The sequence below is a fragment of the Phycodurus eques genome, chromosome 12 (genome assembly GCF_024500275.1).
Source record: "Phycodurus eques isolate BA_2022a chromosome 12, UOR_Pequ_1.1, whole genome shotgun sequence".
Taxonomy (NCBI): domain Eukaryota; kingdom Metazoa; phylum Chordata; class Actinopteri; order Syngnathiformes; family Syngnathidae; genus Phycodurus; species Phycodurus eques.
In genome coordinates, this window is record NC_084536.1 from 11,423,932 (window position 1) to 11,434,971 (window position 11,040).

Here is an 11,040-nt window from a genome sequence, read left to right on the forward strand (position 1 = left end):
TGTTGTTATTGGAGCTGGGAGGGATGTAAACAGCCACAAGCAGTATGGCAGTAAATTCCCTCGGTAAATAAAATGGCCGGCACTTCAGAACGTTAAACTCCAATAGTGGTGAGCAGTGTTGACTGACCAAGACAGCGTCCCGGCACCAGGCAACGTTGACGTAAACACAGAGCCTGCCGCTGCAGGTCTTACCTCCCTCGATGAGAGCTCTGTCCACTTGGTAGCATGCTAGCCGGTCGAGCTGAATGACGCTGCTGTTAAGCCATGTTTCCACAAACACAAAGACACAGCACTTTCTCGCTTTCTTACGGGTAGAGCGGAGTAGTCCCCACTTATGCTTCCTCCTTCACCGTTCGTGGCGCCTCCACTGTGGGCGCGATGCAGGATTGGGGGTCGGAGTTGTAGCCACCCGTAGCAGACAGCAGTTCTGTAGCTCCTCAGTGAGAGTAGACTTTAACTCCGTAAAACTGTATCTGCGCCTTAGGACATGTAGACTTGATGAAGACGGGCTAAAAACACTCTGACATATAAGACGAAAGAAACGAAAACACCATTCGGTCGGGACAGAGAGAAGCCGCTGCGTGTGCCGCCATTACGACTACTAAAATGGTTTGCCAATCTCCACAGTGCAGGGGTGAAGGTATCACAATCCACAGTTAGTAGAAGACTTCGAGAAAAGCAATATAGAGGCCATACCACAAAATGCAAACCACTCATCAGCAAAAAGATTGGAAGGCCAAATTGGATTTTGCTAAGAAGATGAGCCACAAACGTTTTGGAACAACGTTTTAATGACTGATGAGACCAAGATTAACCACTACCAAAGTGATGGAAACGCCAAAGTATGGAGAAAGAACGGATCTACTTATGATCCAAAACACACAAGCTCATCTGTGAAGCATGGTGGAGCTAATGTCATGGCTTGGGCTTGCATGACTGCTTCTGGAACAGGCTCACTCGTCTTTATTGATTATGTAACTCATGATGGTAGCAGCAGAATGAATTCTTAAGTCTACAAAACAATTTTGTTTGGCAGTATACAGACAAATGCATCCAAACTAATCAGGAGAAGCTTCATCATGCAACAAGACAATGACCCAAAAAACACTGCCAACACAACAAAGGCCTTCATCAGGGGGAAAAAGTGGAAGGTCTTAGACTGGCCAAATCAATCACCGGTCCTTATCCAAACAGAGCATGCATTTTACCTCCTCCTGGACGCCTCCCTGGTGAGGTGTTCCGGGCATGTCCCACCTGGAGGAGACACCGGGGACGACCCAGGACACGCTGGAGAGACTATGTCTCCCGGCTGGCCCAGAAACGCCTTGGGATCCCCCCCGGAAGAGGTGGATGAAGTGGGAGGGAAGAGGGAAGTCTGGAAATCCCTGCTAAAGCTACTGCCCGCGCGACCCGATCTCAGATAAGTGGAAGAAAATGGATGGATGGATGGATTTCACCTCCTGAAGAAGCGACTGACAGGAGAAACTCCCAGAAACAAACAATAACTGAAAGAGACTGCAGTAAAGGTCTGGAAAAGCATTTCAAATGAAGAATCCAACAGTCTGGTGAAGTCAATGAGTCGCAAGCTTGATGCAGTTATTGCAAATAAGGGTTATGCCACCAAATTATAAATGTTATTCACTTTAAGTTTATTTAATAATGTGTTTTCCAATACTTTTGCTCACTTGAAAAGTGGGTGGCTTCAAACAAAAGGTGCTCTGTCCTGAGTTGTTTAACACAGGTGTCAAACTCAAGGACCGGGGGCCAGACGCCGCCCACCACATCATTTTAAAGCAAATCATGCTTGTCAACTTCCGTGATTTTTGCTAAAATCTGTACCCAAATTCCAAATATTCATAATAATAAACAATAATGTTGAGATATTGCATTTTTCTGTAACCAAACTCTTCTTCTACAGTAACTCAAACAATACTTGAACAAACTATTGTCCTTGTCTTCTGATTTCAAAACTAGTTATCCCTCACTTTGTTGTGTAATGATAATAATATGTTTTGGTGATGATTAAACATTGATATGATTTCACTGTTCTAACGGCCCTCTGAGGGAAATCATAACTACAAAGCGGCCCGAGACAAAAAAAGATGTATGTAAATACCATGAATGGTATTTCATGGTATTTAAGATGTCTGTAAATACCATGAAACGAAAGCTGGAATTCTGAACGTTTGTCTCATATTCATCTTTTGATCTGAAAACGAAATGTCTTCAGTATACAACAAAAACAAAGGAATTGACTTTGCCGTTCCAATACTTTGGGATGGGACTGTAGCAAACCACAAATAGGCAGGGGTTCACTGTACAGTTAGCGTTCCTTGTCTTTAAATAACTGACAGTTTAAAAGGAACGGGACGGCATTGTATGAGCTGAATTGAGGACCTCTGCATTTGCACATCATAGATACGTGTAATCCGGCAACATTTACATAAACAATTATACTATAGACTATACAATGTGTAGGACACAGTTGTACCTTGACTTACGAGTTTAATTACTTCTGTGACCAGGCTATTAACTGTTTAATTGGATATCAGTTTTCTCCATTGAAATGAATTTAAATTACATTTATTCGTTTCAGCCTCTGAAAAAACAGCACAATTATTTTTACGTCTTTAATAAATGCAAAAAGTACTTTGTTGTATAAAACACAATAAAAGAGAATGTAAAAAAAAAAACCTGGCTTTATAATGTATAATTGCTGTACATACTGTAGTATTTTCATGTTGATGACTCCCTTTAAGGGGCATGACCTATTGAGTGATATCAGTAGCTGGAGTCAGTCTGTGTGGGAGCTTCTGGACCTGTGGTAGCGGCCTATAGAAGCTCCTTGTGAGATTTATCGTTTTTTTAGTCGTGTTTGTTTGATCTCCTTAACCACGTGAGGGCATTACATAAGATTAATTGCTCAATTTTTAAAAAATGTCCACTTCACTCGAGCAGTGGCTTATCCGAAGCTTGAATTTTGGCTCGCAACACGAAGTAAAAAACTAAAAAATCTAAGTTAAGGTACCACTGTATTAGGTGCTGTAGATATGATTAGTTAGCAGCATACAGAAAGAAGACCGTCACAACAACAGTGACAAAGTACCTGAGGTCTCCTGCGTGCTTCCTCATGTGGATGTTTAGGTAGTGCTTCCACTTGGTGATATATCCACATTCCTCACACATGAAGTTCCTGTCATCCGAGTGTGTGCGCATATGCTTTGAGAGGTACGATTCGTCTCGGCACCGGAAGTCACACAACTCACACTTGTGAGGCTTCTCACCTTGAAAGACAAAAGAAAATGTGGACATGCATTTCAAACACACAACACTACCAGCACATGGGTTAGTCATTTAAGTCTCCTCTTCAGCAGGTAAAATGCACTCTATAGGGTTTAAGTCTGGAGATTGACTTGGCCAATCTAAAGCCTTTTACCGCTTGTCACTGATAAACTCCTTTGTTGTTTTGACAGTGTGTTTTGGGTCATTATTTGCTGCGTGATGAAGGCTCTCTCAAGGATCCCACAATAGACCCTTGTGGCGCTTCATCTTAAAAACTAGATCTCATATCGTGCTGGCACAGCAATTCCAGGACACCTCTCACATTTCTTGTGCATGTGAGACGGTGTCAATTCAGTTGCATGTGTCTGCAGACACACACCCTTGGGACTCAATAGCTTGGTGTGGGGACATTTCCTAATTGCGATAAAAGACTGACCGTGCAAACATAATAATAATAATAATAATAATAACGCATTACACTTACATAGTGATTTTCATGATACCCAAGTAGTAAGCTACTTGTGTAACCACAGCTGCCCTGGGGCAGTCTGACAGAAGCGTGGCTGCCATTCTGCACCTACGGCCCCTCCGACCACCAAAGAAAACCATCCAGCTACATTCATTCATTCATTAAGTGTCTTGCCAAGGGACACAACGATGACATGCACTCAGAGGGGATATGAACTGGCGACCCTGCGGTTGTGGGGAGTACACTTACCCTCTGCGCAACACCACCCACACTTCTTGGGATGTCCCCCTCACTTGCACTCCGTTTGTACAGATGTTTAGAAAGTACATACCATTCCCACCATATTCCAGTTGCTAAGCCGGTCCACTACCCTTTTCCTACTCTCTTCCCCTCCATTCTCTGTCCTCTAAATTGTCACACTACATTGTCCTGTTCTTCCCTCACAGGGTGTAGAACCACTGTCCCGTATAAAACTCAAACCCAATGTGACATTGTAGTATGCATATAATGCTTTGTTTTGTTTTTTTGCTAGTATCCTGTATTTCCTTGTTCTTGTTTCTTGTCTGTCCACTCTTTTTGTCATTTCTGTCACTCCCCTTTAAAACCTCATTCTGTTCAACTAAAATTTTCAATAAGTATCTATCATAATACAAAGAACTACAGCGGCAGTAAAAAAAACTCCACAGTTGCAGTGTAACACGGTTCCGGCATAAAATTGATACAGATCCACCATTCTGCTTGACCTAGCAGCCGAACAGGACAGTTTTAAAAAAAACAACATTCTACATTTCAAACACACAACACCATAAGCGCAGCCCTTTTTTCAGTTAGTGTTTGTTTTGTGAGGTTACACCCTTCAAGTCTCTTTATCAGGCAAAATGCATCCTCTATAGGGTTTAGGTCTGGAGACTGACTTGGCCTGTCTCTAACTTTCTGCCACTGATGAAGTCCTTTGAACACCCTAGACTGGTCATCAGCCAATCGCACATATAGACGAACAACCATTCAAACTCACATTCAATGGACAATCAGCTTTATGCCGAACATCATGTGACCAAACCCGGAAAACAGGTTAGCGAAATTCATGTGTATGCCACAATAATAAAACAATGAGCCGATGAAATGAATGTTTGAAACCAAGCTTGCTAAAATATAGATATTTGGGGCTGGTGTCTTTGGACAAAAGTTAGATACATGTCTATCATGTATTTATACAAATATGATATCAAAAACGTAAACACAAACGAAGCCTAAACATTGGATACTGTCATCTTTGGTGGCTCTTTGGCGATGTGTTAAAAAAAGAACCAAAGTTCCTACGGGTACTTTGTCACGGTCCCTTTGCCATTCATTTGAGCCAAGAGGAAGTTATTCAACCTGTTTTGCCAAATGTGGAAGAAGGTTGTACATTTACCAGATTTAGAGTCGTCAATTACCCTAACATGCATGTTTTTGGGAATATGCGAAGAAGCCGGAGTACTCTAAGAAAACCCATATAAGCACAAGAGAAGAGGCAAACTACACTGGAGGTGTGCGCTTAAAGTTGAACCCAGCACCCCTTGAAAGTGAGTCATAAATGTTAACCACTGGACCAACGTACTGCCAAATTGGCACAAATCCCTAAAAAAAACAGTTCAAACCTCACCACTGTGCGTCAGCATGTGTCGATTCAAGGCTCTCTTGTGTGATGTCACATAGCTACACTGCAAACAGCGGTGAGTCTTCTCATTGGCGTGCAAGTGTCCAACATGCCGCTTGAATTCCACTGGGTTGAATGTAAAAAAGTTGCAAAAGTCGCAGCAGAGTTTTTCACTTCCCGCGTGACCCTGCCGCTGATGCCGGAGGAAAGCGGCCTTGTTGGAACACGAGAAATCACATTGCGAGCAGTGGTAAGCGAGATGTGTCTTGAAGTGAACCTTCATGTGCTTCTCACTGGGAAACACGGCAACACAGGCATGATGGCGACACCCCACAGCCGTGATCCCGTGCTCCTCTGCGGCGTGTCGCATGTGAGCCCTGCGCAAATGACTCCGGAAAGGACAACCATCCTGGGAGCACGCCACCGCCATTTTGGGTGTTCGGACGTGGTGAGTCTTTATGTGATCCTTCAGCGACCCACTTTGGCCAAAACCTTGACCACAAGTGGGACACTGATAGCGGTGGCGTGTTGGGTCCTCTTCCATTTCGTCTGCGTGGACCGTGGCAAGGTGGCGTCGGATGGCATTTGGCTCCACGGCAGAGTATTCACACAAGTGGCAACGGTGGGCCTTTTTGCCCGCCTCGCGGAGCTGGTGCACACGTAGTTTGCTCCTGCTGGTGAAGAAGCGCTCGCAGGTGGGACACTGCAGACCTGGGTCGGGAAAATGCACATGAAGGTGCTCTTGGAGATGGGAGCGCATCTTGAAACAGCGTCGACACTTGTGGCAAACATGGGTGTCATACATGTGCTCTGACTCCTCTGCAATGTACTCTAAAAAAGACACCAAATAAGAAAAAGATGCTTCAAAAATGCTAATTTACTCACTCACCAGCCACAACATTAACACTCCTGTTGTGATTGTGTCTTACCAAAACTATACACGGATCATGTGACCCCACTAATTAAAAAAAAAAAGTATAATTTGCACTGCATTAAGAACATTATTGAAAAGGGAAAAAAAGTTACGTTTACAGTGAACCCGTCTATTGCCAGTTCATTATTCACATTCCAGTTTTTTTATGTGGAACCTATCCTCTGCTATTTGCTGAAAAAACTATTGTGCCCTTTCTGTAACACTCGAGGATACCACAAGATAATGCTAAAGCCCTGGCTAAGTAATTAATTGGTGTGAAGGATGTTGAAGTGATTAATCTAGACTGAGAAACTAACATCTTTGTTTGTCGGGTGTGGAAAAAGTTTAGTTCGGGTTGTTAGCAGACGTTACAGAATCTTTGCTGCACGCGTCACGTGCACTTCCAGTGCATGTTATCCAAAATCCAATCTATAAGATATTGATTTTTACGTTAACGTTTAAAGACGAGTTTGAAGTGATAGTGTTTTGGGGGGGGGGGGGGGGGGGGGTGTCATAGTTTGCAATATATTTTTTATTTAAACGATTAATATTGCCATTTATAAACATTTGAAGGGTGCACAATAATTGCTTTTCGCAGCAGGGCTCCATCCCTATTCCCCTAATTTTTTAAAATACTTTTTTCTTGGGTCAATTTGACATTCAACAAAACAGGGCTTAATAGAATTGCACATTTCAATGAGTTGGACCATTGATCCATTTCCTACAGCGCTTCTCCTCATTTGAAATGCGGGTGAGCCTATCCCAGCTGACTTTGGGCGAGAGAATCGGGATACAGCCTGGACTGGTTGCCAGCCAATTGTAGTGCATATGACAGACAAACAACCATCCACACTCACATTCACACTTACAATATGGCGAATTTAGAGTCTTCTATGAAGCTAACGTGAAATATTTTGGACTGTGGGAGGAAGCCAGAGTACCCGGAGAAAATCCACTCCTCCCATTACTTGGCAGCTTGACTAGACAAAAAAAACAGCCACTTTCAAGCAACAGACTGTCTGAAATACTATCATGTCTAAGCCAAAGGGTAAACCGAGCTGCATTGACTTGTTGGTTGCAGAGATCAGCGTCAGCTTCTGATAAGCAGCACATGCGTGGTAATCTGTGTTTGATGGTGTGTCAGTTCCATTGCCTGCGCCACATGCACGGATCTGCTATACTAATCATCAAGTGTAATTCGCCATCTTGTTGGTGAATTGCTGACTCCACGAGGGAAATTACAATCTTTGCTGTCTTTGTGGAGGCTTGCCTGCACCTCTCAGTTCTAACCTGACCCCAACTCTGCCACTAGTCTTCATGGTAACTTAATCCATATTTACCATATGTGAGCAGTGGCTCACTTGCATGAGAACAAGGTAATTGCAGCAAGAAAAAATTAGAGGGTGTGAAGTGTCTGTAACTCTTGAACATACGCCGTATTTTGACAAAAACGTTACAGAAATGTTTTTAAGACACCTGGGAACTGTTTTTAACTGTGAAAAAAATAGGCCCAATGTTTCCTTTTATAGGACACGAGAACCCTTGCATGAACGTACCCTTGGTCAGCAATATTTTGTCTTTTCCCTTCGCTTTTCTCTGTTTTTGGGCTTTCCGTCTCTTTGGTTCTTCATTGTCATTTTCTTCTTCTTCTTGGTCTTTGTATTCTTCATCTTCTTCTACTACAACTTCTACTTCTGCTTCGTCCCCATCTGATGTCACTGATGACGTGTAAGTCAGATTTGATTGTGTTTTTCTTTTTGGCCTCTCAGTGGAGACTCGCGGTTGGAGGTCTGCATTTGTACACTTACTACCTGTGAACAGATAAGCAAAGAAGATGATTAATTAAATAGGAAGTTAAAACTTAGTCCATTAGTCATAACATAATAAGCCAATACTCTTCCCTAACTTAGCTTAGGGCCAAATAAAAGCTTATCAAAATCTTCCAAACACGTGGGAAAATGTGTTATGATTATGATGAAACCAAGATTGAACTTTTTGCCCATTATTCCGAAAGGTATGTTTGGTGCAAACACAGCACTACTTATCGCCAAAAGAACACCATACCTTGAGTGAAGCATGGCAGTGGCATGGCTTAAAAAACAAACTAAAAAGTTAGTGTTTTGCATTATTAGTGTAAAAAAAAAAAAAAAAAAACTGGCAGAGTGGGAAATGGCTGGGCTTCCTGCTTCAGATACATCAAGAATAAAAAACCTTACAGTCTTGTTAACGTAACAGGTAGGTAGCCGGGTACATACACTAGTGGTCCCCAACCTTTTTTGCACCACGGACCGGTTTAGAGTAGGCATTTTTCTTTCATGGACCGGCTGTCAATGTGCGGCATATATATATATATCAAAAATAAATGAACACGACCGGCTTAAAAACCAATGTTAAATGCATGAAAAATACAACTCACCATAACACATAACAGACAAAAGAAGCTTTATTTTTCTTTGTGGCCATAGGCTCTTCATCTGGCTCCTCAGGTGGCCTTTTTCCTTCTGAAAAGAAGCTCTCCGAAGATGTTTGTTTTTTTCCTAATTTTTGCTAATTTGCGGATTTATTTCTAGTAACGTATCAAGTGACCTACGTGTAGTCTAGTGTTGTTTTGTTTGTGAACGTTTCGTTCAAAAGAACAAATCTTTTCAGTGAACGTAATGAAGTGAATCCATCCATCCATCCGCTTTCCGAGCTGCTTATCCTAACAAGGGTCACGGGCCTGCTGGAGCCTATCCCAGCTATCTTCAGGCAGGAGGCGGGGTACACCCTGAACGTCTTGCCAGCCAATCGCAGGGCACACATAAACAAACAACCATTCGCACTCACATTCACACCTAAGGGCAATTTAGACTCTTCAATTAACCTACCATACATGTTTTTGGGATGTGGGAGGAAACCCACGCAGGCATGGGGAGAACATGCAAACTCCACACAGGGATTGAACCCAGGTCATCAGAACTGTGAGGCAGACGCTCTAACCAGTCGGCCACCGTGTATGAACTGAATCAAGTTATGAAATGATTCATTCTTTGAGCTTGGCCGCCGCCATTAGCGAGTCGGCTGGGAGCGGAAACGGAACTGCTGCAGCATTCTGTGCATTCTTGATGTGTCAATTGCGACACGCAGCTGATGCAATGGATTAGATCTGTGCATTTTTCAAAATAAAACACATTTGACACGCAAAAACGCAATACAATGGAAATGATATAAATCGGTCATTCCTTCTATGCGGCCTGGTAACAAATGCCTCACGGACTGGTACCGGTCCACGGACTGGGAGTTGGGGACCACTGTCTTAGACAATATGACTGGAAGGCAGCGTATTGCTCTGCATAGGTAGAGCGCTCAGAGCCCAGTTGAGGAGAGGGGGGAAGGATTGGGTGATTATAAAAGGGCTTGCACACTTGTGCAACCACATAATCTCATCTGTTTATTTTTATGTCCCCTCTTGTAAACATTTATATTTTTTTCCAACTGATTTGTACCAGTTAAGAGGTCACATTGATGGTAGAAAAGGTATTTTTTAACTTATTTATCTTTGTGTAATTTGTTTTTATATCACAAAAACCTTTGAACAGGGATGTGTAAACTTTTTACATCCACTGTAAGACCCACAGAGTGACTACTAATATACATGTTTCACTGTACTTTTGAAGCTGCGTAAGCGTCTCTCTGTGAAGTTAAAAGTGGGTTGAGCACCATCTGCGACATTCTGCCCGCTTGTTTCACATTGGTGAGGTTCCATCATCTCCAACAATCCCTGGAACACAAATTCAACAAACCCTTGGTTTGCAAAGCAAAAATAGTAGTTTAGACCCTAAATATACCCCCAAACTATCATCCTAAAACATTTAACACACTCAGAACTGTGAGGTAGAAGTGCCAACTCCAAGAACACTGTGCTGTCCCATTTTATAACATTATCCTAAAAAATAAAATCCATAAGAAGTCCAAAAGGACGTACGTGGGTCGTTCTTATCTCAGTCTCCTTCTTCCTAATGTACCGGACAGTACTCTCGTTCAGGTCATAATGGCGAGCTACATCGGCACAACTTTTTCCTCCTCGTAGCATATCCAGGAGGTTGATCTTCTCGTGGTGAGGCAGAACCCTCCTCAGGCGCATGGGCGGCATCTTAGGGTGTCACAAAAACAGCTTAAAAAAACAAAAAAACACGGAGACTCTAAAGTAGTAGTGTGTTATATAGAATTGTGAATTCACGAATGGCGAGGGCTGTCTAACTGTGTAATAACACGTTTTAGCAGAATACAGTATACTGTATCGTATAAAACTTGACTCACACGAAGCGAAACCCCCCCCATTATATTAACACCACGTTACTACTTTGTACAATAACAATAACTTGACTCCAACGTCGTCGCTAGCTTTGTTATAGTAGCATTAGCTTGTTGTGAATTTGAGGCAGCTAAATGTTGCTACTTTTTTTCCTTAGTAAAAAAAAAAAAAAAAAAGGTTAGCTCCTTAAAGGCGAAATATTTTCGTTAAAATAAATTTTGTCTCACTGAATTTGAAACGAAATGCGAGAATGCATCAGCGATCGATTTACAAATGGAACAACACGGAGCAGTTAGACTGGACACTGTTAAACGAACACAGGAAATACAAGTGGACACGTGCGCTTAAGTTGATGCACAAAAATCAATTAAACATATTTTTTTTAAAATACCAACAATTTAAAACAAATGGAAAGATATTATTACCACGCTAAATTCAATTTG

General features: G+C 42.3%; 1 protein-coding gene across 6 annotated transcripts in view; it reads right to left on the reverse strand.

Moving 5' to 3' along the window:
- The window catches only part of znf142 (zinc finger protein 142), a 44,235-nt gene that overhangs the window by 31,362 nt on the left and 1,833 nt on the right, over positions 1-11,040 (reverse strand). For 3 of the 6 annotated variants that reach the window (XR_009769603.1, XM_061692753.1, XM_061692754.1), the window contains exons 1-6: positions 10,603-10,902; positions 10,268-10,435; positions 9,952-10,063; positions 7,860-8,114; positions 5,392-6,221; positions 3,107-3,279 (exon numbers count right to left, since the gene is read on the reverse strand). Coding sequence is in view for 2 of the 6 variants with exons in the window: in XM_061692753.1 (XP_061548737.1) it covers positions 3,107-3,279; positions 5,392-6,221; positions 7,860-8,114; positions 9,952-10,063; positions 10,268-10,435; positions 10,603-10,623 (1,559 nt within the window). In the remaining 4 variants the exon portion in view is untranslated. Of the gene's footprint in view, positions 1-3,106; positions 3,285-5,391; positions 6,222-7,859; positions 8,115-9,951; positions 10,064-10,267; positions 10,436-10,602; positions 10,903-11,040 lie in introns of those variants that run through there. The other 3 variants (XR_009769604.1, XR_009769605.1, XR_009769606.1) reach the window with 3 other exon arrangements.